This window comes from Corylus avellana, chromosome 2 (assembly GCF_965113065.1).
Source record: "Corylus avellana chromosome 2, dhCorAvel1.hap1.2, whole genome shotgun sequence".
Taxonomy (NCBI): domain Eukaryota; kingdom Viridiplantae; phylum Streptophyta; class Magnoliopsida; order Fagales; family Betulaceae; genus Corylus; species Corylus avellana.
In genome coordinates, this window is record NC_142491.1 from 45,302,273 (window position 1) to 45,328,777 (window position 26,505).

At 36.1% G+C, this 26,505-nt stretch overlaps 3 protein-coding genes, 1 long non-coding RNA gene and 1 other non-coding gene across 5 annotated transcripts; 3 read left to right on the plus strand and 2 right to left on the minus strand.

Moving 5' to 3' along the window:
- Positions 1 to 5,376: 5,376 nt before the first annotated feature.
- LOC132167316 (uncharacterized) lies at positions 5,377 to 6,339 on the minus strand. Its single transcript, XM_059578240.2, has one exon. The coding sequence runs from the start codon at positions 6,337 to 6,339 to the stop codon at positions 5,377 to 5,379; it is 963 nt and encodes a 320-aa protein (XP_059434223.1).
- Positions 6,340 to 16,822: 10,483 nt separating this feature from the next.
- Positions 16,823 to 21,044, minus strand: LOC132168165 (uncharacterized). Its single transcript, XR_009438765.1, has 2 exons — positions 20,879 to 21,044; positions 16,823 to 17,046 (listed from the first exon to the last, which is right to left on the minus strand). It is a non-coding gene; the product is annotated as an uncharacterized LOC132168165 (long non-coding RNA).
- LOC132191297 (homeobox-leucine zipper protein ATHB-12) lies at positions 18,194 to 19,570 on the plus strand. Its single transcript, XM_059606249.2, has 2 exons — positions 18,194 to 18,761; positions 18,830 to 19,570. The coding sequence occupies exons 1-2, from the start codon at positions 18,384 to 18,386 to the stop codon at positions 19,175 to 19,177; spliced, it is 726 nt and encodes a 241-aa protein (XP_059462232.1). The 5' UTR covers positions 18,194 to 18,383; the 3' UTR covers positions 19,178 to 19,570.
- Positions 21,045 to 21,156: 112 nt separating the features above from the next.
- On the plus strand, positions 21,157 to 21,236 carry TRNAL-UAG (transfer RNA leucine (anticodon UAG)). Its single transcript has one exon. It is a non-coding gene; the product is annotated as a tRNA-Leu (tRNA).
- A 374-nt stretch (positions 21,237 to 21,610) lies between these two features.
- Positions 21,611 to 26,452, plus strand: PLR1 (NAD(P)-linked oxidoreductase superfamily protein). Its single transcript, XM_059596364.2, has 9 exons — positions 21,611 to 21,913; positions 22,018 to 22,246; positions 22,903 to 22,996; positions 23,190 to 23,313; positions 23,813 to 23,914; positions 24,231 to 24,382; positions 24,493 to 24,586; positions 25,918 to 26,099; positions 26,194 to 26,452. The coding sequence occupies exons 1-9, from the start codon at positions 21,791 to 21,793 to the stop codon at positions 26,195 to 26,197; spliced, it is 1,104 nt and encodes a 367-aa protein (XP_059452347.2). The 5' UTR covers positions 21,611 to 21,790; the 3' UTR covers positions 26,198 to 26,452.
- Positions 26,453 to 26,505: the final 53 nt, after the last annotated feature.

Genomic DNA, 26,505 nt, shown 5'->3' on the forward strand with positions numbered 1-26,505 from the left:
CCAAACAAAAACATTAACGTACAACTCAAAATACAAAACTCGCAAAACACTCCAAACTAATCTTTACGTCACATCATAATACTTCTTTAACTGAAAAAACATTAACAAATGTGGCGAGACTACCTGGGTGCCACTGTCTCCGAAATATTCGGGAAAATCGAGGTTTGAGTAAATGTTAACCGGAAAAGAAAGAGGTGCATGTTGCATGATTAAAGGAATAAAGGAATGAAAGGCAGGTCGGTCGTCTAAGAAATGTGGATGGGTAAGGGTTTTTGCTTTGGAATAAAGTAATGATACGATGAGAAGCAATATATGAGTTGCTTTCTTAACTTTACCGAAAGGAAGGTGCCTATCTTTTTTGTTTTTTTCAATAAGATAAAATTTCAAAATTGGTTCTTAACATTAATTGAGGTTGTCAAAATACACCCCCCTCTCCCCACCTTTTTTTTTTTTTTTTTTTTTTTTAATATATGTATGTGTAACAAATTACTCGTTTCGTACGAATTTCACCCATTTTTTAGTTGGGGTCCGGATACGATCAACTGATTCTTCTACAATTAAAAATATTTGTTTCAGAACATCCATACAGAATAGTCATTTTAACTATTGAGGGGAACTCCGGCAACAAATAAGTTGGAAAGCTTTTATAGCGGCCCAATAAGTAATACTGCGGGCACGAGTGTTTGTGCTCTTATCAATTTTGGTTGCTTTCGAGCTACTGATAGAGGTAAAGGGACCAAAAGTATAAGAAACAATAGGAAAAATTTTCCAATCTAAATTAAGTTGAGTTACTCATTTGTAGACTTAAGGATAACCGTGAGAAAAGTGTCTCACATTCATTTAATTGGGTCACAGGAGAGCACAAAGATTGGACCCATCAGAGGAGGTCCCTAATTGCCTAAAGCTGAAAAGAAGTCTCTAATGGCCACAGCATAAAAGATTGTTTTATGTACATGTTTTTAATGTTTTATTTCTATTACAAGAATATAAATATTATATGGGGCTGTGTCTTTGTATTAGATTTACTAGGAACCCTTAGACCTTGACCAGTTAGTGAGGCCGTTCTATATATCTTATTTTTAATATATAATCTTATTCATTTATTATTAGAGTATGTTTGAGATTGTGTTTAAGGAATTTAAAAGTACATTTAATACTCAAAAAGTCCGTTTGAAAAAAAAAAAAGTACTCGTTTGGTACCTTGACCAGTCAATGAGGCTGTTCTATACTTCCATATATCTTTTTTAAAAAAATATATAATCTTACTCTTTTATTCTTAGGGCTTGTTTGAAGGGCATAAAAGTGCGTTTCATACTCAAAAAATTCGTTTGAAAAAAAAAAAAAAAATACTTGTTTAATAAAAAAAAATTAAAAGAGCTTTTAAGGGTATAAAAGTACGCTAAAACATACTTTTAGCAAAATTTTAAAATTAAGGTTTTTGTCAAAAACCATTTTTTTAACTTAAAAATTTTATTTCTTAAACGTAATTCTAAATAAACTCTTATCATATCAATTTTATATTTACTTATTATTATTATTATTATTATTATTTGCGGCCATAGCGTCATCCTGCTAGTATCTTATGGCGAAGCTTATCCATGAGTCGTGACTTTGTCGTAGCAGGCAAAAACACGTCATGGACTTGTAGTAAGTAGCAAAACATGGACTACTTTTTTATTTATTATTATTATTTTTTTAAAGGGTTATTTAAATTAATACATTCTTTTAAGCTTCCATAACGTGATGTATAGCCGGCCTTTAACAACAGCCCAATAATATTTTTAGCTTTATATATATATATATATATATATATATATATAGCTAAGCATCTATGATTTAATTTAAACTATTAAAAGGAGATATTTAATAGACTGGATTAAAAAAAATATATATCTAACTCCGGTTTGAAGAAATATTTTTGTCTTATATATTTACATTTAACATCCTTGTTATTTTTATTTTATTTTTCTCTCTTATCCTCATGTATGACGTTTTGGGCCGGCCTGGCAAATCTGTGTGGTTTTACAGTTTTAATTTCCAACAGCCAGTCTCATAGAGGCTTGAAGCCCATAACACCGTGCTCTTTTAGATGCTTGGGCTATTAAAGTCAGACAGAGAAATTGTGGGACAGTTGAAGATTTCTGATAAATAATTTTTATGGGATTAAGATTTTCCTGACATCATGGAGATATGAATTTCTGACAAATAATTCTTATGGGATTAAGATTTTTTAGTTTTTAGGCTCTTTGAATTTTATAAAAATCGGGACCGTTGAAGAGAGAGAGATAATTGTGTTGCCCCGCATCTTAGCTATTTGGGTAGGTAAACTCATCACGCCGCAACCCTCTCTCTTAAGCTATTCAAATTTTAGTAAATTTTGATTAATGAGATCGTATATCATCCGATTTCATGAAGCTATTAGAGCCCATAATACTGTAGCTTCTTTGTATTATTATTATTAGCTTTAAAAATTATACTATAGTGGGTGGAATGTATCATATTTTAACAATTTTTTAACATACATATAGGTTGATGAGAGAGTTAAGATGGAGTGGTTAATAAGTTTATATATATATATATATATATATAGGGAGAGAGTTTTGGTTCCAAGAAGAGGGAGGAAGAGATCATCATTAGTGTTCATTTCATAACGTAATTAATTTAGTGGTTAGCATAGTAAGTAATACGTAAGTTACTACGTCAGTTTACAAATATGATAAATACAATATAGTTAGGTAACTATATTGTCACATGACGATACACATTTACTAATTGACACATCTTTTTCAAATGTAAATAGTTTTAAGATATACATGCATGAAAAGCAGTTGGCCATGCAATTTAAAATAATATATAGCTGATAATTGATTAATTTCCCACACCTAATAAATTACCTAGAGTTGAATATATATATAGTTGGGTGAACACGGCATGACCGACGACCTTTGCCATCCCTGAAAATGACCGTTGAATACAATGCTAGCTACTAGCTAGCAAGCATTGCATGTCTACCCATTTTATCGTACGTATTGATGGTCCCATGCATATAAGCTTGAAAATTACGTACCAAATTAATACATGCCACATTGATTACATTCCAAAGGTGAGTGTCCAAATGACCAAGGTTGATTTTATCATCATTGTCACTGTTTTTGCCGCCGGTGATACATATTTCTTGGCTTTATATACTTTTAATTAACTACTACTCACTCATTTGATCATGTGTTACATCAGCAAGATAAGTTTGATAAAAACCCATGCAACATAAAACAAACATGCTTGGTTTATATATATATATATATATATATATATATATATATATATATATATTGTTTGCTGGATTACCAATTATATATGCCATAGCAAAACAGAAATTCAAGCCAAAAGGAAAAAGTTAAAAAAAGAAGATTGGGAGAAACTTGAATATAAGGTTAATTTAGATGATTATGTCTCAGTTCCTACAAATATTGATTGGAATCAATTGCCCATTTTGCAGATTTCTCCAAAACATAACTAATGGTGGCCATGGTTATGCATATGGTTTCAAGGCTAAAATAGTTAAATCACAAACCTGATCTTATGTAAAGTATGCAATTAATGATCTTACGTGCCATTTTAGAGTCTCTTTAGTTTTGTTTCTCAATTTATTACCATTCATAATTTTTATTTTTATTTTTTAAAATAAAATATGTGATGGAGGCATTTTGGAAAGAAAAAAAAAGTCAGAATGATCGAATTGCAACAATTTGAAAGTTTGAGGGGGTCAAGTGTCACGTTTTAAACATTGGAGGTAAAAATGCAAATGAGTGGATAGTTAAGGAGATAAAATGTATTCCCCCCACCTTTTTTTTTTAGAAAAATAATTGATGACATTCCAAAGGTAATTGTCCAAATATATACAACTATAATTCTTCATGTCAGCTACTAATTTTTTTTTGGTAAAGTCCACTTAACCCCCTCAAACTACCACCCTAATGATAATCTACCCCTTAAACTATCAATTGCGACAATTTACTCCTCAAACTACCAAAACAATGATAATGCTCCCCCAATTTTAACAAAACGACAAAATTGCCCTTACTAAAATAAAAACAAAATACTAAAATTTATTTATTTTTTCAAAATTTTAAGCGTATTTTTGTCTTATTAAAAATTATATAGGGGTAATTTTGTCATTTTACAAGCGTTGGGGGCCGGGGGAGGGTATATTGTCATTGTTTTGGTAGTTTGAGGGGTAAATTGTCGCAATTGGGACAAAGTTTTACTTCAAATTGGATTAGAGAAAAATTCCTCCAACCTAATTTATAAAAGTGACATGTGTCCCTTGAACATGTGAGATAAACATGTTTTTTTTTTTTTGTGACATGTTCACACAAGAAGGGGGAGGGGGGATTCGAACTAGTGACCTCCGCTTTATTAGGCGTGATCCTAGCCGATTGAGCTACCTCTTGGGGACAAAGTTGAAATAAATTTTATTAAAAAAACATGTGCATCTCACATGTTATTAAAAAAAATGACACATGTCACTTTTATAGGGTTGGAGGAAATTCCTCAAACCCAATTTGAAAAAAAAATTTGAAATTTCAAAATAGAGTTAGACGTTTGTTAAAATTGTGGATCGACATTTAAAATCATAGTTTAACATTTAAAAATGAAACGTATTGTCTGCGTTTCGTGTTTTCAAATTGTTATTATTATTATTTTTTTCCAATTAAGCGCACCTCCAAGCAGAATACCTTTTACGATTTTGGTTTAAAAATGCACTTTTAAGTATGGAGGAATGCTAGGCTTACAAACAAATTTTACAAATTGATGTAGCACAACATGATTGGATATAAGATAAGTTCAAATTTTGAAAAACCTAATCATACTGTGTCATATCAGTTTGTAAAAGTTTTTCTGTAAAATTTGTTTGTAAGCCTAGCACTCTTCTTAAGTACGACCAATTATATTATACAAAAGCATAACAGGAATTTAAAACAAAAGTAAGAAAAGGAAAAATACGCATGGAGATATATAAGGTTAATTTTGCACATCTCTCATTCATTCTTTTCTTTTTTGGGTGCAATATGTTTTCCTTTAAAGGCCAGGGTCCAAACATAGCAACAGTACTGATTAATTACCAAGATTAAAAAGAAAGCCAATTAGAGGGAAAAGGAAAAAGGAAAATGTCAAAGAATCAAATACCAGCTTCACATTTTAATTTCCTCTCTTCGTTTCTTCCGCATAATCAACCCGTGCGATGCACGTGGCCATATATCAACACTGTGTGAACTGACGAAACGGCCCTCCACCTGATGACATAATCCCCGCAATGCCCTCCCACTCTGTCCAATATTGTCCATATGGTATGATCATGTTCATGAGGATGTACTCCTAGACTCCACATCCCGCTGCCGCTGGGCTCCTGCCCTCCTCCCACCGCCGTGATGGAACCCACCGGCAACATTCTCCTCCGGCAGCCAAGGCATCGGTGATCGGTCTAATTACCAAAATGCCCTCTCCCACCACGGCACACAAAAACGTTGTAATAAACACAACGAGCGCCACACCGCCATAGGCAGGGTCTTGAGGGTCCCACAACACGGACAAGCCAAGGCACAAAATTTGCAACGGCAACGATATCAAAACGGTGAAAGCCAGGCCGTAGATTCGAACCCTGAGGTTCTTGTTGATCACCAGGGAAACCGCCTTCCAAGAAGAGAAGAAGAAGTACAGGGAATACCCAATCCCGAAAAAACCAAACACAATAGTATTCAACAAAGGGTACGCACACAAAAGCATGCTATTTTCCAAACCATTCTTGGGAACGACGTGGCTTCGCGTGAAAAGGACTGGTAGCTGTGAATCCGACGGTGCAAAAAACACGAAGATTATTTGGAAGATTAAGAAGGGAAAACATGTGACGATGACAAAAGGGATGAGCCAGATGTGGTTGGGTGTTTTCTTCTTGATGGAGACGTCGACGAGGAAAAGTAGGGTTACCAAGAAAGCAGGCTCGAAGAAACCTAATGAGAGGACGGCTTGGATTTTGCAGAGGTTGGCTTGGTTGGATTGGGTTGGGGAGGGGAAGAGAGAGAGAAGTAAATGGTGTCGGAAGAAGGAGAGGCGGAGGAGCTCGTTGAGCGCCCAGAAGGTGATGAAGGAGACGAGGATGAATCGGACTGCCCAGAGAGAGTTGAAGTTTTGTAAATGGTGGAGGGTGCGTGACTTGAAGCGGAGGTGGAATATGAAGCAGAGGGAAAGGAGGGAGAGGAGGAGCAGCGCGGCTATCAAGGAAAGGGTGGTGTAGTCTAAGGAGGATTCGAGGAGAGGCAATGAGAGAAAGAAGAAGTACATGGATCTCTCCCTCTCTCTCTCTCTCTCGCTCTCTCTCTCACTGCGTCAAGTTAAATTTGCTATAATTGTGAGGATGGTGGAGAAAAGATATAAGGGTGGTGGCGGAGAGAGGGCGAGAAGAGAAAATGCATGGAGAGAAAATGCATGGAGTGGTATGGCATTTGCTGGTGGTGGTCGGGGGGAAGATGATCAGAGCTATCTCCCCAATTCCCGACCGGCGGGAAAACACAGGCTGGTGCTAACAAGGTACAAAAGATTTGGTTCAATTGAGAGAGACACAGACAGAGAGATAGATGGGGGAGAATTGTGGTGTACTGAGATGTCTCCTTTGATTTCGGAATTTCTACGGTTAAGGAAGTTTCTTGGACATGCATGGGACTAATTGCTAGGGATTCCTTTTAATGACACCTTTTATTTTTATATATATAGGATTTTTTTTTTTTTTTGTTGACATGTCCACACAAGAGGGGAGAGGGGGATTCGAACTAGTGACCTCCACTTCGTATATATAGGATTGTTCTGGCTTTGTGAATTGTACTTCATTTATATATGGTGTTTTAATAAAGATAATGAAAATGCTATCTTAAAGAGTTGATCACATCCATATAATTTTATTAGGTGGTGTTAACTAAGCAAAGTCTAAGATTTTTATTTTTTATTTTTTCTGGTTCTCTTATTTATTATAATTATAAGTCCAATATTGAAAGATATGATATTAATTAGTGGTGCGGAGCTAAGTTGGAAGACAGCTTACATGGATTGAGCTGCATTGTAATTTGATTCTTGGCGAGAATCAAATATGTTCATACATGGAAAGGTAATGAAGTATAGATTATAATTGCTAGCCAATAGGTGCAGCAAATTAATGGCTTTGACCAGACCGTTGCAATATTAGACTATTGAAAGGTCAATATCCTATGGCCACGTATAAATTCTTGTGTAAGGATCGCGGAGCTCTGTAAATAAGCTTTTTATTATTATTATTATTATTATATAAAAGAAAATACTTATTTGGTATTTCGCCCTTTTCAAGTGCCAAACCGTATCACTTCATGATCACAAGAGTTAACAGTCCAAGCCAACCCTTATATATATATATAAAAGTATTGGTTCAAAAGTTGATTTAAACGGACGCATCAATTTTGTGTAGTAGTTATGAGATAAAAAATATAGTTTTTAATATTTATTTTTAAAAGTAGAGATATCAAAATGTAGTTAAGTATTTGATAATTGTAATTTAATCTTAAAAATTATGTATTTTTTTTTAAATAAAAAAAGGCAATAACAAACTACAATTTTTTAAAAACACTCCTAAATAATAATTTTCCTCCATTATGTTTAAAATTTTAGCCTGCAAAATCTCAGGGCAAACGGACTTAAACGTTAAGGGCTCGTGGCCTCAGCCATTGTTCATCAACAAGAGGGTGCCGATCAAAGAAAACTTGAGGTTCCATAATCAGGTGTTGATCATGATCAATTGTCAGATTTTATATATATATATATAATCTGACAATTGCTGGGTAGCTTGAGCTTAATTAATTACACGAATTCATGAAGTAACCTGCAGTAACCAGTAGCAAGAGAGTTTGGTCGGGTGGTGGCAACAACAGTGCTTAGGTTGCTCTCCGGCCGGCCAGTTCTATGAACAACAATGATTAAACCGTTGTTTATGTTAATCTTTTAAATTTAGTGGAAAGCTAGCTAGCGTGCATCAAGGTACTATATTCTGTCATCGACTTTTTTCTGTTCTGTCACTGACTTGACAGGCAATATAAAACATACATTCCCAACGATCGCACTTTCTGTACATGTTCCGCCTAAACAAATGAAAGTTCCCTTCTTTTCCTTTGTCTTTCTACACTGCACACACCTGCATCCCACTACTGCGCTAGCTAGTGATCACCCATAACATATATATATATATATGAAACACTTCATGTGTTTTTTTTCCCCCACAAAAATTGTGGTCCAACAGTACTGCTCTATATATGGTAATTAATTAAGAATGCTCTTGGAAGTAGATTTCTTACAATTTATTATAGCATTTTAATTGGAACTAGATTTCTTGTTATACAAATCAAAATAATTAGTAGATTTTTCGTTATTACAATGCCAATTAATGAATTAATGAGATCTGAAGAAGAAAAATGAAAACTAATTAAAATTGGAGAATCTTAGGCATATCTCTTTGAAAGAGATAATAATTATTCTGTCTCCAACCTTAGCATGCATGAACATGTAAAGCACAAGGTTTTCCCTCGTCACAACTCAATATATACTGCATGTGGACTAGATAATTTTGTTTTGTCGTATTTAATGATGTAATACGAGTAAAACACGTTATTTAAATATGATGTCATGCTAGCTATTTAAATTTGTTAAATTTAATTTAAACCATGATATAGATAATCTTTATTTCTCTTGATATTGAAGTTGAGAGGAAGAGAATCTGATCATAGGTATAACATATATATAAGCACATTTTCTATCTATCCTGAATGTTTCTTCAATGACCCATATCCTTCTATTTCCCATACATGTTCTCTGGTACCATCTTCTTTGAATTTTTAGAACTTGAAGACCTTGAGATTAGGTCTCTATATATAGATCTGTATAAATGCTCATGCCCAACTCCAAAAGCTGCAAATTACATTATTTTAACCGCTGTGAAAAAAAAAATGCTGGATCTTGGCGTCTTTGTGATCAAACTTTCCTTTTTTTTTTTTTGGTAAATGAATCTGGCTCTAAGCCTCTAAGAGAAGGGGAATTAAGGAAGATTAGAATTGCATTTTAATCAAGCTTATAAGCGAGTTAAAGCTTTCCCTTTCCAGATTCTTCCATTGTCAAATAAGTCCCAAACCCTCTATGTGCTGCATGTTACTGAATCCACTAAAGGCAAAAAGAGTTCAGAGGTTTTAACAGTACCATTTCCGAAGCTCATAAATTGATTATTATAAACAAACTACCTTAACTTTTGTCATATCAGGACATTATGACGCAATAAAGTACCATGATCTGACAGAAAAGTCGATCCACAAAAAGAAGTAAACAAAGATTTACAGAATGATCGAGCATTATTGATCATCATCAATATAGAATTTGTTGTTTCATCCTTCACTCTTTTATTTTTTTGATAAATAATAATGAATTAAAGGGAAAAAATAAATACAAATACATTAGGGCATATCCAGTCTAGACAAACAAACAAAAAATAGACCATAAACAACAGTTTACACTAAGAGGAGATGAGTACAAATTAATTAATAATGTCCTAAGAATTAAAAATAATAGGATAAAAGCCCCATGCACGAGTGAAGGAATCGGCTATATATTTTCTGACAATAATAGGATAAAAGCCCCATGTAAAGAATAAACTTTAGTTCTATGAATTCATGCTTTTCAGTTGTACTACTTGTCTCTTATCATGAACTCATGCAAAATTACAAAAGAAGAATGTATAAGAGAAAGATGGCTTGTAATCACATTTGCAATCAAAATTTAAGAGTTTTTGAAATCTTTTTCTCCTTTGTCTGAAACGATAAGGAATTCCAATCGAGTTAATACAGAAGCAACCTGTTAAAATCTACAATGCATAAAGATATAGGAACAAGAGTATAGAAGGAGGACTAATAAGAAGAGAAGGAAATTAAAATGTGGTTAATTAGTTCCAGAGGATTGCATCTTGCTTTTCTAAGCAACCTGTTAAAATCTACAATGCATAAAGATATACGAACAAGAGTATAGAAGGAGGACTAATAAGAAGAGAAGGAAATTAAAATGTGGTTAATTAGTTCCAGAGGATTGCATCTTGCTTTTCTTTGGTTGGATAACACATGAATTATCACATTATATATATATATATATTGTATTTAAATTTATTTATTACACCAAGACAACCTGAACTCTACTATATATATTCCTTCCAATTTTAATTGGGAATATAACTTATTTTATGATTTTGTATCAGAGAAGGGAATTTAGACACTTATAAATAGAAATCTAAATGGGTGCCTTTCTTATATTGTTATTTTTAAAATAAGAAAACTTATTTCTCAAGCCATTGAAAAAGATATTCTTATTCGTTAATTGAAAGAGAGGAGATTATTCTATGCGATCCTTTTCTAGTAGATGTATCATCTGTTGCAAAGACAACACTACACACACACACACATGCAACAACTTAATTATAGCTAGCAAAATATCGAAAAAAAAAAAAAAAAAAAACAAGAGAAGATAAATGTTTAATCCGCCACCCATGAAGAATTAATACACATATGTATTGCTAGTTTAATTAATTGAAAAATGAAATATATATATATATATATATATATATATATATATATGAGAAATATTCTCATTTAATCAAATGATTGAAGCCTAGCCCTTAGATATAACATCTAGGCCAGGATCATGCGATCCAGAAGATAGCTAGCTAGATGACGTTCAAAAAGAAAAGGGAAATGAAATGAAACGAAAAGAAAGATTTCCAAAAGATGGCAGAAAGATACCTCTTTTATAAAGAGAGAGACACAATAAAAATAGAATCAATTATAGGGAATACTTATCCACGCTGTGAGCTAGAAATCGATCCCCTACACTCCAGCCCCATCTAGCTAGGTCTTCCACTACATTAACATCAATCTAAAATATCTTGGAAATCATTGGTAAAGCTGAGAAGGTGGATAAATCATACAGCTCTGCAGATCCACCCACTCCACTATGATCAACTAATGCAAAATCATTATTTAATTTCATAAATGCAAGGAAAACTTAATCTGCAATTAAAGTGATTGTTCTTTTGCTAATTAATTAGCCCTTTTTTTTTCTTTCTCTTAAACCCTAGGGGAAAAAGAAAAACAAAAAAAAAACGAAGATACAAAGAATATTGAAGCTAAACCCTAGAACTGAAGAAGGAGACAGAAATTTAAAGACATGATCATGAGAAGAATCTATTCAATGATAAACCCAAAAAGGGTTGGAGGGACTGAAGAAAACAAGAGTACCTTTGATAATTAACCTAAGACGACTACGATTTAGAAGCAATGATGGTTAATGTCTGTCTACCTACCTGTCAGAACAAGTGCTAAGCCGGCAGTCAAAGGTTTTCATCATTACACCAATCTGCTACTAAATTAACCAAATTAATTTCCAAAACAACAAAAACCCATGAAAGTAGAGAGCTTAATTATAACACCTGAAATGATGGGGAAAATGAGAAATAAATTTAAAACACAACCCACCTGGAGATCATGAAATCCTAGGAAGCTGGGAAAACGATTGTCGTATACTTACTAAAATGGAAGCAACAATTGAGGGGAATGAAGCCTGGTCCGAGGACACGCGCTGACACATATGTAACCAAAGATAGAAAACGATCGGCCTTGAACCAGACGACATTCACCTCAAGAGAGAAAGCTTCCTAATAAGCTTGTTTGATCTTCTTCAATTTGTGGGTTAATGGAATTTGGGTTTATATGCTATAATGAAAATATGATGATGAAAATACTCGTGTCGGTTTAGGAGAGAAAGATAAAGGAATGCACAGAGAGAGGAGGTGCATGGGGGTCCGGGGGATCGTGGTCATTTCTGGACCCCAGCATGTGGGGACATGTGGTTGGGTTGCTTCTCATATTTTCTCTCTCTCTCTCTCTCTCTCACAAATCATAGTCCAGTCAATGAGTCAACGTCTACTCTTTGATTTGGATCATTATGATGATTATCTTCGTCTATTGTCCAGTGCATAAAGTGTACAGAAAATGGAGGTGAGACCGAAATTATTGTTGGTGGAATTAATTATGATTCTATCATCAACTACTCTTCGAGTAGTGACAAAGTAATGTGAAATTGACACTAGTTTTCTTTTTCTTTTCTTTTTTTCTTTGGTAAGTCGTACGAGAAGTTGGTAAAAGGTGAAAGCTGGAGATTCGTTTGCACTTTTGAGAATTTGGACTGCAGTTTGATAAAAACGCAAATCACATGCACAGGAAGAAGATCAAATAAGAGATTAGCAGAGACCATTTTTTTTTTTTTTTATGAGTATTTTGTATTTGAGTTGTTTGTTGATTTTTTATTTATTTATTTATTTTTATTTTGAGAAAAGAAAACAAAACTCAATTATCAATTTTTTATTTATTTATATTTTTTATGTGAATGTGTTTTTTTGGTTGAAACAAATCTTAACCTCTTCTGACTAGGAGTCTTGAACGAAGCAATATTTACAATCATTTATAATGGTAGCTTTTTTTTTATAAGTTGTAGGACTTGTTTGTGATTGCGTTTAAGGGGCCTAAAAGTACTTTTAACACTCAAAATGCCCGTTTGAAAAAAAAAACGTACTCGTTTGGTAACAAAATTAAAAGGGCTTTTAAGGGTCTAAAAAACCTAAAAATGGTTAAAAAGCACTTTTGGCAAAAGCTTAAAAATGAAGCTTCTGTTCAAAAGCTCTTTTTGACTTAAAAGCTCTATTTCTCAAACTCAATCCCAAACAGACTCGTAGTTTTCAGCCGATTGAACTATTATTTGGGGATTGATTGAGCTACCATTTAGAGACAACTATTCTTTTTTTTTCTAAGCAATAAACTTAATTATTTTATAAATTTATATTGAAAAAAAAAAGGAGAGAATTTCATTATTTATTTATTTTGATTGAGGGAAGGAGGTTCATGAGTTTCATACAAATTTAATCATAAACGCACAGTATCAAAAACCAAGGAACTTGAAAACAGAACCGAGGCCATGGGCGGCTCACCAACTTTGCCCGTACGGCTCAAGCGTTTGATGGGCCAAGCCTGCTTTCAATTGTGCTGTAGGTGGGAAGAGTACGAGGCCCAACCCTAAGAACTGAAACTTGTTTGGTAGTAGGCCCAAATTAGGAGATGTTCACACTCCTAATCAAAATCTTGAGCCCATTAATTTGTTCACATGATTTTAAAAAATTAAGTAACAAAATTTGACAGATAAATTTAATTGTTTAGTGACTAACGTAGTAAGTATTATAAGAATTGTAATATTCTTAGGCTCCGTTTACTTCGACGTAAAATGGTTTCCTTCATAAAATATTTTCAGGAAAGCCATTTTCCCTTAAAATATTTTCCGTCGAAAACATTTTACGACGTTTACCTTGCACACGGAAAATAATTTTTTTTAATATCTTTTTTATATATATTTTTTCAAATAAGGTTATCGCCGGGACCTGCACGGGACTTGTTCGAGAGCCCACAGGGACCTGCCTGGGACCCCGCCGGAACTTAAGTGGGACTTATCTGGGACTACCCAGGACTTGACCGGGACCTGCCCAGAGCCCCATTGGAACTTGACCGGGACCCGCCCGGGACTTACCCGGGACCCCGCTGGGACTTACACGGGACCGCGCCCGGGACCCGCTGGGACTTGACCGGGACCCGCCCAAGACTTGCCCAGGACCCTCCCGTGACTTACCCGGGACCCCACTGGGAATTGATCGGAACTTGCCCGGGACCCGCCCAAGACTTGCTCGGGACTTGCCCGAGACTTGACTGGGACCCGCCCGGGACCCGACATGGCAAATCCCAGGCGGGTCTTGGGCAGGTTCGATCAAGTCTTGAGCGGGTCCTAGCGGGGTCCCAAGCAAGTCCTGGACGGGTTTCGGTCAAGTCTCGGCGGGTCCCGGTTAGGTCCTGGGCAAGTTCGGTCAAGTCCTGAGCGAGTCTCGGTCAAGTCCAAGGCAAGTCCTAGGCAGGTCCCGAGCAAGTCCTGGGCGGGTCCCGGTCAAGTCCCGGGCGGGTCCCGACGGATCTTGGTTAATCCCAAGTCCTGAGTGGGTCCCGGGCAAGTCCCGGGTGGGTCCTGGGCAGGTCCTCGTCAAGTCCCGGGAGGGTCCCGGGCTGGTTTCGGTCAAGTCCCGAGCAAGCCTCGGGAGGGGCCCGGTCAAGTCCCGGGATGGTCCCAGGCGAGTCCTGGGCAAGTCCTGATTAGGTCCCGGGCAGGTCTCGCCAGGGTCCCGGGCAGGTCTCGGGCGGGTCCCAGTCAAGTTTTGGGCAAGTCTGGAGGGTCCTGGGCAGGTCCTAGGCGGGTCCTGGGCAGTCCTGGTTAGGTCCCGGGTGAGTCTCGGTCAAGTCCCAGCGAGGTTCTGGACGGGTCTTGGCAAAGTCCATCGATTTAAGAATGAGATGCTCATAGTCGGAAAATGGTTTACGGTTTTGTAAACCATTTTCCGAAAACTAAAGAAGAATTTTCGGTCAAAAGAAAAATATTTCCCGTTGACCACTATTTTACGACGAAGTAAACACCGTAAAATACAGAAATCATTTTCTAGAAACTAAACGAAAGAGTTCTGTGACTTCGGGAGAATGAGTGCCTCTTCACAAAGGAATTTGCAGTTAACCAACAACTATTTACCAACAACACAGGTCTCAACTTAAGTCCATGTATGAGGGTTGACACTTGCCTTATACTGAAAGGTTAAGGACGTTGGTGACGTGATGAGCCAATGATCGAAGCTTCGATGAACGGTGGTTGCAACTACAATGATCCTAAAATATCGTAATTCTCTGTCAGGTAAATTATGGCCCTTACGAATCGGGTGACCAACGTTTTACTGACACGTATCTTGCAAACAACCCAATGAATGACTAGGAAATGCTAGTACAAAATCAATTTGGAGTTGTCGGGTCATCCAAACTAAGGTTAATCATGGCCGCCATAGACAAAGTGAGAGGGTCATTTTCAGAAGCAGTTTGTGTATGAAGAGGATGCTTCGCTTCACACGCAGGTTCTAGCAAAACGCAGCCTGGCTTCTCAGACGTGGACAAGCATCTTTTTCTCACGCACTTGAGAGCATCACACGTTTGTTTTTGTTAGAGTATTGAAATTAACGCGTACGAGGCTTTTGGCAATTAAGAAAAGCATCTTGCTTTACGAAATTCGTCCTACTGTTTTCCCACTTCTGTAATGATATCGGAGCTAAAATTATAGTTATTTTAAAAGTTTAATTGATGATAAAAATTAATAAATTTAATTAACATTTTAATAGAGTATAGTTTAGCATCCTCTTGCATTACAAGCTATAGTTAAGTATTTGGTAAAATTATGATTTGACTTTTTAAAACCGTGTGTTTGTAAAATCGCATTCTCTTGCAAGTGATTTGAAATTACGATTTTTTCATGATTTCTAACCGCAAATTTTTTAAAACGTTCTATGATTTTGTTTGAAATTGCATTTTTCGCATGTAAAATTGTAGGTCCAAACAAACTCTTCCAATGAAATGACTTACTTGGGTACTATCTCTTATCATGGTTTTTCCCCCTTTGCACAAGAAAAATTGTAGACAGATTTCTAAGAGCTTGTAAAACCATGTCTCAATTGCAACGAGCTGTGCCTCAATTTGTTGTGAGTGTATTTATGAGATTGTGTCCCATATTGGTAAAATATAAAAGAGTGTATTTGGTTAATATATTCAAGTGGATTCAACTCTATTAACTTAAATTTTGGGAATAGAACTAATGTTTTGAATAGAACTAATGTTTTAATATGTATATTAACTTATTAATTTAAATTTTGGGAATAGAACTAATGTTTTGAATAGAACTAATGTTTTAATATGTATATTAACTTACCCAGTGCTTGACTTCCATGGTACTTGGCTTCTAATACAATCTTCGTTTTTGAAAATTGTAGACAAGGAATTTTCAAGAGCTTGGAAAACCGTAACAAGCAACTAGGATGTGTCTCAATACTTAACAATCGCCTTTTCCAGTCGTGTTGATTAGCTGAAAACGTGTTCTAGGGAATGTTGGGTGGATCTGTTTTTACTTCCAAAAATCAGACCCACACGGCTTATACTTTGTTGCCAAATTGTCAACCACAAAATTAAGGCTCCCGTGGCGTGCAAGCCAGGCCTAATCCCCAGGGCATCTTGAGCTTTGTTGACCGACACCTATTCAGCTATTCTTGCCCACAAGACACTTCACCAACCATGACATGGACAGGCCAAACTGTGCAGCTATGTTGGTCACTCAAATGCCACCACACCCATGAACACAACTTGGAACAATTGGACTTTTGGGTTCGTTTGGTTTTGATTTAGTGATTTCAAGTCGTTTGATTTAAAAAAAATATATATCAATTTTCAAAATATAATCTTTAAAAATGCAGTTGAGTATAGTCTAAAATAGTTTTAAAAAAAAATGCACCTTCTTGCCTACAATTTGAGAAGGTAACGTTTTCGATCCGTCATTTTTTAAAAGCGTACTCACAAATGAGACATTACATCAATGGAGTCGATTCGATAAGAACTCAGGGCCATACTAATCCCTCCAATAATGATGGATATGAATGGCCTTTGGTATGATTAGCTATCATTGCTTTCCTTTTCTTCCTGTGATTTAACTTGACAATACATCATTATTTGGCTGTATTAGGCGACCTGAGTAATCCTCATCTTCCACTAGAGTTTTATGATCGAGTCACTGTCTGCTACCATCATCTTTATCCCATCCCAGATGATAAAGATCAATATGAACCAAAAGTACATTGCCAGCAAGGTATTGCAGACATCATCTTAAGATATTATTTGGAAGTAAAACAAGAACAGTGGCTCAATTACTGTTGTATGCACATCCAAGAGGTCATTTTTTTACCTGTGTCCCAGTAGATACCAATTCAAAATGTTTCCTCCAATGGGCTTCAAGAGAACAGGAGTTTCTATCCTTCAACATCTTGCATAATACCTGTTTCAGGATATTTATAAATTGTTGGCCAATCTGAATTGGAAGCAGAACATATACAAACAATGAGTGAATGAGAGATATAAGAAGCATATATTTAGGATCACTTCAAGAGTTTATTGCCTAGAGCTTTTGTTATAAACAAAGTAGTTAAAGATTGAATGTGGAAGTTTTCAAAAAACTTATGCACTAAAAAGCACATGAAAATACAAAAGTTTGCTCATTAAACTCTATTTCTATGTCTTCCATACACAAGTAAGCTTAAATTTGACCACTCAGGAGTCAAGCCCTTCACGGGCAACTGTTTTTGAGAAGTGTTAGGGAGCCAAACAAATGAACTTAAAAAAAATTTCAAACTGACGTGGTAGACCATGAGTGGCTGACAAAGGAAAGAGAATTGCATTTTTTTTTAATTTAAAAACCATTGCCATGTCAATTTGAAAATTTTTCTGGGTTTATTTGTTTGGCTTTATAGCACTTCTCACTGTTTTTGTAAGCTAGCCAAGCAAGACAGCTGAACTATCCATCATACATATCCAGACAACAAAAGATTAAAAAAGGTTGACAAGAACAATTTGAAAATTATACATTTACTTCAATAAAGTGATCCTGAACCTGGGTTGAAAAACAAAGTGTAGAAAATAATGCATGGAAGTTTCTAGTCATGAAAATATGTTAACCAAGTCATATGACTAGATCACCATGCAACAATAACAAGATCATATACAAGTTCAAAATGATAGCATTTAATATTGAGAAATTATAATTTCAAAAGGCAACCATTATCACAGTTCTCTGCTTGGAGGTAACATCCACATAGTTGCATAACCATCTTAAATACTTGAATATGGACTAGCAGAGGCCAATGAAGAAATTCAAGAGCCAGTTTCATCTTTTCAGAAACTGCAGAAGTTTATCCCTCTCCCCTCTTCCATGAAGTTAGAAATACGCCTGAATTGTATGCTTGTATAGGTGACAAATGTGTAGTTTTCTTTTTTTGTGGTATTTTTACACCTTTGTGGTAGGACTTAGACAAAGTGATACATGGATTATGGTCTCTAAATAGTAAAGGGAGAACATAGAAACATCCACAAGGCATAAGATGGAGAATGCCATACGATATCCACTCCCATTGGTTGGGGTAATCCATAAGTCCCTATTACCTGAAAGCAACAGCCAAGAAACTTTCTTCATAGCCAACTATATATCCTAGAGCCCATCCTCTTTGGCAGAGTTCCAAAGCACATTCATCTGAGGGGAAAGAGAGTGATATCTTCTATCCATATCAACTGTAAGAATTTGAAAACTATGATTTCCCATGAAAATTGTGAAACATAGTGATGGAAGGGAAAGAGTACATGTATACTCCAGTGGTGCCAGATGGAGGATATGAAACCTTCACCTGCCCACAGCCCCCCATAACTCCAAAAAAGAGGAAGAACAAGATCAAGAACAAGAGGAGGTTTAGTGACGAACAAATTAAGTCATTGGAGTCAATTTTTGAATCAGAGACAAGGCTCGAGCCTAGGAAGAAGGTACAACTGGCAAGAGAGCTTGGGCTGCAACCTCGCCAGGTTGCCATTTGGTTTCAGAACAGAAGGGCTAGATGGAAGTCAAAACAGATCGAGCAAGAATACAGAACACTCAAGGATGATTATGACAATCTAGCATCCCAGTTTGAGTCACTAAAGAAAGAGAAGCAATCTTTGGTCATACAGGTATCATTCTTACACTTATTTCCCTACTAAAGTAATAAACATAATCATCTTATTTGCTTTTCTAACAGTTGCAGAACCTAGGTGATCTGCTGGGAAAAAAACATGATGGGAGTGGGAATAGCAAGGGTTTGGAAGGAAGTAGCAGAGCCAGTGGATCAGATAATGTAAATATCATTAGTGAGACTAAAGCAAAGCAGAGTTGCTTACAGAAGGGAGTGGAACACGGTGGAGTAACGTGTCCACGTGAAGATAAGAACGACATTGGAAACTCTGGGGAGGAAGGACACATACTTTTGAACATGACTGAACATGGACATGGTTCCTTAGCTTCACTTGAAAAATGGTACAATTATGATTCGGGTGGTATGCTTGATCAGTTATGTAGCAGTTCGTACTGGTTCAATTCTTGGACTTGAAAAATGCACCTTGCCTACAAAAGTTGGATGTTCATTTGACAACTGATTCCTCATGCTGGATGAGACCTCCAAAGGAAAACACGAGAGAGGTAATATGAAGTGGATGGCTCAAATACATCCAGAATTCTCAGCATGTTAACCTATAGTAGATTTGAAATCTTGCACTCATTTGGCCAGGAAGATCAAAGGTAATAACTTACACACCGTGAGAGAAATGAAGCCCGCAATGGAATGGTCAACCTAGAGGTTTTTTCAGGCATGTATACCTGCGTGAGTGTGTGACCGTGTTGTGAGGTAAGACCATGAGCTTGTAAAATTCTGAGAAGCATCAATACAGAGAGGGTGTAGATATTGCTTGAAATAATAAAACAGTAGAATGTTTGATTATGTGAATTATAGATTCATTTCTAACTTCCTTCTTTGTAGACTATTTGAGCATTCTTCAAAACACGAAGATGCAAGACATGTCTGTGAGGTTCCATGAACACATTACCATACTTTGAAAAACTATAACATTGAATTCATCCCTATGCCTCTAAGTTAACGTCAATAGAGCACAAACGACAAAAAAACATATGGTTTCATTTGTAAAATGTGCGGGTGCGGGTGCGGGGTTGAACATGAACATCTTTTTATCCTAACTTCCCATCCACTTCCATATTTAGAATTTCCTCAAACATCTAAATTTTCTTCAAGGATCTGGTCTAGGGTTATGCTACTCTTAGCTTTCCAGTTTCCACTATTAGATAATATAGGATATTTTATATATTAGTTTTTTTTCCTTATTAGATATTTTACCATAGAGTTGGTCTGTAATCATATATACCATAGAGTTGGTCTGTAATCATATATGTTAGTATTTTTTTCTTATTAGCTATTTTACCATTAAATATTTTACCATAGAGTTGGTCTGTAATCATGTATATTAGTATTTTTTTCTTATTAGATATTTTACCATAGAGTTGGTCTGTAATCATATCTCTAAGACTTCATTACCTTAGTGTCCTAGCTTACCTCACCTACCATATTGTCCTACCTCTGTAACACAATTGTATTTAATAAGTCTCCTATCAGTGTCTTCCTAGTTGCGTACATAAACCAAACCATCCCAAATTTCTGTGTTCTCTTTGTCCTTGCTTCCGCTATTTTCTTCCTATTTTACATTTTATTATAAATTTCTACACTACCATTAGTTTTGCAATGATTCTGAAATATGCTCTAGGACTTAAAGTATGATCACACTGATTCACACCTACATTTCTTTAAGATATCAAATCCCTGGGTGTTGCTATCAAAGTCTGACACTTCAGTTTCAAGTCACCAAATATATTCTTTTTTACTCCACGGCCGATTCGAAATTCACTACCTTCTCAGACATTCTCATGAAATATGCGTAATAAAATACCCAAACCTAAAGTACAACCCCATCACCCATCAAAGAATTTTTCAGCCTCCATGATTATAATGAAAACTTGTATGATATTATTAACTGGCAATAAATTTTCGCAGCCTCAGTGACAATAATCCATCAAATAAAAAAATCAAATCAAATTAAATACAAGTTCTTGAACTGTTTAATCTAGGACAGCCAGACATAGTGAAAAAAACCCCATCTCCCTTCACCATGAAAATATTTTTCTTTTTGCCTTATGGGGTCAAAGAAAAATGAGTTCTTAAGCTGGGATGCGCAAAGGTACTCACTTGGACACCTCCGGCTCCATGGGAAATCTTGAAGTGGGCATTGAAGTTTACATACTGGTCTGTTGAGATCATAGCCAAGCCTACACAAAAATAACCAAACCGGAACAGACAAAAAAAATAATAAACGCATTGTGAAAGAAATACGCTCTACCGTAGAATCCTTCAAATCTTCGCAGAGATGGGTTACGCTCTACCGTAGAATCGGAGGAGGTGGAAGTTGCATTGAAATAAAATATCATTTCTCCTTTACTAAAATGGTGCGAAAACAATACCAATAGGACAGTTTGGCCGAGTGGTCTAAGGCGCCAGATTTAGGCTCTGGTCCGAAAGGGCGTGGGTTCAAATCCCACAGCTGTCAATTTCTTGATTTTATTTTTATATTTTTCTTTTTTCTTTCGGCTTTTCATGTTGTTTTGGGCTTTGTCCCTGGGCTTTCCCTTGGTCTGGATTTGACCTTTTCACTTCAGTCTGTCTATCAAGAATGAGATTAGTGTCAAGCCCAAAGAAAGACATTGAAACCCAAAAAAGCCCGTCAGTAGTTTGCAGATGGGCTTACGAATCTTCAATAATTTGTTGTCCAACTGAAATGATAGCAATCCTAACCGTCAAATTGTTCAAATCTCTGTCGTTTGTTTTTCTTTTTTTGGTACCCACAAAGAGCATTTTTTTTTTTTTCTCTAATTGAATAAGGGAAACAGAGGATCCACAAAGAGCACTTAAAGTAGGACTGACAAGGATATTGATCCGTTTGTTAGTGGGTGTGGGTGTCACCCAATCTGACCTGACATGCATCCTATCCATTGAAAGGCCAACATGTCACTCAAAAGATCCCAATACTCACCACAAGCCCAGCAACTCTCTTCACTGTCTTCCTACACTCTCCACCGGTGACTCTGGTGGAAGACACAATAGATGGCTTTCTTGACCTCAGCACGCACAGCCTATTTTGGCTCTTTCAGCCCTCTAAACCAAATTTCCCTTCCTTCCTCGGCCTTTAATCCCCTCAAACTCCCTCCCTATTGGCCATGGGAAAAGGTATATGATTTTCAAACTTTTCTCTTAGTTCCTGTGTGTAGTGTATGCATTGCTGTGTTTGTGTTTTTGAATTTAAGGAGCATGGGCTTCAACGTTACTGACAGGTGAAGATAGGCCCACTGAGTGTGTCTCCAATGGGGTTTGGAACGTGGGCATGGGGCAACCAGCTTCTATGGGGGTACCAGGAATCAATGGACACTGAGCTTCAACAAACTTTTAATCTAGCTGTGGAAAACGGTATCTATCTCTTTGATACAGCTGATTCTTATGGGACTGGAAAGTTAAATGGGCAGAGTGAAAAGCTTCTCGGGAAATTCATCCGGGAGTTTCAAGGTCAGTTTTTTTTTTTTTTTCTTTCTTTTCCCAGTTCAATTTACTTCATATTTAGTCATCAAATGATTCAAGAAAATTGGACTTTCATCTAGTTTTCAGGTGGGCATAAAATCCATTAACCAATGGTTCTTAACAAAATGTGTGTCTCCCTGTGGTTAAGTTTGTCAAGCAGTGAACTTTTGATTGAAATTGAATTCGTGCTACATTGCTTGTTCAAATAACCTTTTTCCCTCAATTAGTGGGGGAATGGGGCCTTCTGCCCAAAATATGACTAATGCAGCGTATACATGATTTATCATTCACTTGATTACTCTTAGTCCCAATTGTTAGAGCAAAAACCAGTCTTATGACCATATTGAAACAAGATTTCTAGCTTGAACTGAATGTGCAATGTTTGAAAAAAGGATGTATTCATTTGAATGCAGTCGTGCAGAACACTAGATTCTCTTATGAATGTTTAGCAATATCGTAAATATTTTTAATTTGATTTAAGTAGCTCAATTCTTGAATGAACTGTCATTCTCATTTCAGAATCAAGAAAGTAAGATTTTCCAACAAAGGGGAAAAAATGGGTGTGGGTATTGCTCGGTGAGAGTATAGTTTTAATGCCTTTTAATATAATAATTGTTTCAGTGATTCTATAAATGTATCCTCAGGGAAAAAGCGGGTACAGGATGACATTGTGATTGCTACGAAGTTTGCGGCATATCCATGGCGCTTGACACCAAGGCAGTTTGTGAATGCTTGCAAGTAATACTACTTTTTGCTGTTTGTTGCAAGTAATACTACATTTCACCCTTGAGTTGACTCAAAAATTGTCATCTGCCCTAGTGTGGTCTGTTGTTTAACAACCCCCCCAAACAAATGAAATCCCATAAAACTCCCAAAATCATTGTATCTATTGGCTTATAATAATAAAGTTTGATGAAGAACAATTTTTCAGGGCCTCTCTAGATCGGATGCAGATTGAGCAAATTGGAATAGGACAGTTGCACTGGTCAACTGCAAATTATGCTCCCTTGCAGGAGTTAGCTCTTTGGGATGGTTTAGTGGCAATGTACGAGAAGGTTACCATTATTTATAAGAAAATGGAAACTATTTTAGTCAACAAGATACTCTGTCATTTTGCCATATTGACCAAAAAAGTTGATTCAATGTAGCTCTTGTACCTGATATGAATAAGTTGAAGCACTTCAGAGCAACATGTATTATAGTTTAATCCAACGTACAAACCATGAACATGAATATTATGGGAGCATTTTGAAACTGCTAAAAAAATAAAGCAATCCCATTTTTGAAGAAGAATGCAGAAAAATCTTTTTCTGGGGGGATTCACAAGAAGCAGATAAATGCCTTTGTACCATTTAACACCCACAATTTACCTCTCCTTTAGTTTCTTTTCTATTTTGAATTCTGTTTTCCTGGTTTTTTTTCCCAAGTATTAGACCCATTTGATTAGAATAGGGCACATAGTTGATTAACTTGATTTTGGGGCAAATTGAACCCCTCAAAGTAAATTTACAAGGTCATGCATATAAATAATACTCAAAATATGGTACCATGTAGGGTTTAGTTCAAGCAGTTGGGGTGAGCAACTATGGACCAAAGCAGCTTGTAAAGATATATGATTATCTGAAAGCCCGGGGAGTCCCCTTATGCTCAGCTCAGGTATATATTTATACATATGTATCAAGGCTAGTATCTTTTGCAGTGGCCTAGCTTCTTTATAGACCCTACTCAAATTAACATGGTTAGTGCTGTATGTCTATCACACATATCACTCAATGTACAAAACACCTCTTTTTACTCTAGGGAAATGTAAATATATTTTTATGTTCCTAGAAGAGGATATGAAACTATTATGCATTTATATTACGTTATGAATAGTGGTGGTTATGCTGGGGTTACACTGCTTATGGTAGAAACATTTTTATGGTTGTATACTGAAACTGTTGCCTTATAGTCTAGAACATGCCAATTTCAGGTTCAATTTTCTTTGTTAAGCATGGGACAAGATCAGTTGGAGATCAAGAATATATGTGATTCTCTGGGCATCCGGTTGATTGCTTATAGTCCATTAGGACTTGGAATGCTTACTGGGAAATACACACCCACCAAACTTCCACCTGGGCCTCGGTACATAGGATTATGTTTATGCCATCTACATTTGATAGAAAAGAGGTGAATGATGAACTCTGTTTGTAACGCATATAGGTGTTCACTTGGGGAATCTCGTATTTTTGTAGGGCCTTGCTTTTCAGACAAATTCTTCCAGGATTGGAGCCTTTGTTGAGTTCACTAAGAGAAATTGCTCAAAGGAGGCGCAAAACTGTACCACAAGTAATCATTTTTACTTATTCTCTGCAACTGCTTTACATCTATCAGTTATTGGGGTATAGTTTGCTAGTCCAACAAACAACATGATTATACTGCTTATATGTTCTATGTGGTATACCTTTCATGAATAGTGCATTTCAAAAAAGCATGATATGCTCTAAACCTACTGCTTTCTGGAAATTAAGCACCTCAAACTGGTTTGAGTGAACACAAGTCTCGTTATTGATGAAGTAATGATAAGCTAGATTTCCTGTTAACTAGCGAAGCTAAAAGTATTGTTAAATCTGTCGTAACTTGTCGCCCCCTCTCCTCAAAATGACTGATAGATAAAGAAGTTTGTGTCCTAAGTGGAGAAAAGATAAACCAACGCTATGTAAACAATAAAAGGATGCAAACAAAATGATAGGCATTGCTAATAGTTTTTTTTTTTTTTTCTTTAATTATTTATTGTGCTGGTTACTTGCTGCCCTATTATAAGCATATGGGGTCCGCAGCAGGCATCCTTTTCTGCTTTTTCTATCCACCAAAATGTAGGTGTCCATTTAAAGCATGGGTTTTCATCTTTAGGTGTCCAGTTAAAGCATGGGTTTTCATCTTTTTTTTTGCTGTCTCAAGTCATGGATTTCAGTGTGCTCTTCTTGTCAAGGGCCATAAACTTGCTTCAACCCATTTCTGCAGCTCTTGGCTGGTAACAGGATACTTACATCTTTGGAAGCAAGATTGAGTACTCTGTAAACGTATTTGCTTCTTTGAATGATTTCACTTTGCATTATCAGTGAATGTCCAACTCTACCAGACTTTGGTTGCTCATACTGCAACACAAGGCTTTAATTTAGAGTATGAAAATGACGATAATGCCTGTTAGAATGAAAATACTCATAATGAAAACCTTATCTTTTATCATGCATCCTGATGTAAGAAATGATTTCATCACATGAATGGATCAAGATTATAGGTATCTTGCTTTGTTGACAAGGTTAGCACTCATGCTCTGTCAGCAAATTCGCAGGCGGGTGAAATAGAAATAGAAAATGACAATCAAGAAACCATTAAATTTAACTATATATTTATATCTAATAGCTTAGCTTTTCCATGTTCCCTAGATATTTTGTCTTTCATGTTTCGGAGTACCGAATCCATAAAGTCAGATCATTTTGTCTCCCATGTTTTGGAGTATAGAATGACTAAATTTTTCATTATTGTTTCTGGATAAACGTTAGTCCAATGCGTGATTATTCTTGTCCCCCCAACTTGTAATATCTGTTTTTCCGAATGCTAATCCATTCAGAAGGGATGAGCCTTATTTCACCTAATGTTAAACAAACTTGTGCCAGGTTGCTATAAACTGGTGCATTTGCATGGGTGCCATTCCAATACCTGGAGTTAAGACAGTAAAACAAGCAAAGGAAAATTTGGGTGCTCTCGGTTGGCGGCTCAGCTCCGGCGAGTTGCTAGAGTTAGAAAATGCAGGTCGTGAATCTCCCCGGAGGATGATCCAGAACATTTTTCAGACAAGGTGGATATATATGTATATATTCCATTTTATAGAATATAAAATTGTGAGGAAATGAGGTAATTGAGTTTGCATGTTTTTCACTCTCGATCCGCAGATGAATTTTGGATAGACAAGAAAAGAGTGGTCCTACTGAGAAGATGTGAAGACGCAGGAGACACAGAAGACAAATGTTGGTAGATTAAACGTCTGTGAAAAATTAGGAAATTAATTTATTATTATTAAAAGAGGCTGAAAAATAAGATATTTACATTGCAAGTTTTCAACTTTTGATTTGTATGGCAATGCTCCTTATATAGACTGCTTGTTAAGGCTAAAGTTTCACTTTCCCAGAATGTAAACCCAATATTTGGTGAGCTTCCTAAGGATTAATAATGTGTTGCACTTTACACCTGAATGCCAGGAAGTT

Bases quoted from the DNA above. Each gene is read 5' to 3' on its own strand.
- PLR1 (XM_059596364.2), top strand. From the start codon at position 21,791: ATGGCTTTCTTGACCTCAGCACGCACAGCCTATTTTGGCTCTTTCAGC. The intron at 22,997-23,189 runs GTAATACTACTT...ACAATTTTTCAG, and splicing joins CAGTTTGTGAATGCTTGCAA to GGCCTCTCTAGATCGGATGC. The intron at 24,383-24,492 runs GTACATAGGATT...GTATTTTTGTAG, and splicing joins AAACTTCCACCTGGGCCTCG to GGCCTTGCTTTTCAGACAAA.
- LOC132167316 (XM_059578240.2), bottom strand. From the start codon at position 6,339: ATGTACTTCTTCTTTCTCTCATTGCCTCTCCTCGAATCCTCCTTAGAC.
- LOC132191297 (XM_059606249.2), top strand. From the start codon at position 18,384: ATGGAAGGGAAAGAGTACATGTATACTCCAGTGGTGCCAGATGGAGGA. The intron at 18,762-18,829 runs GTATCATTCTTA...CTTTTCTAACAG, and splicing joins AGCAATCTTTGGTCATACAG to TTGCAGAACCTAGGTGATCT.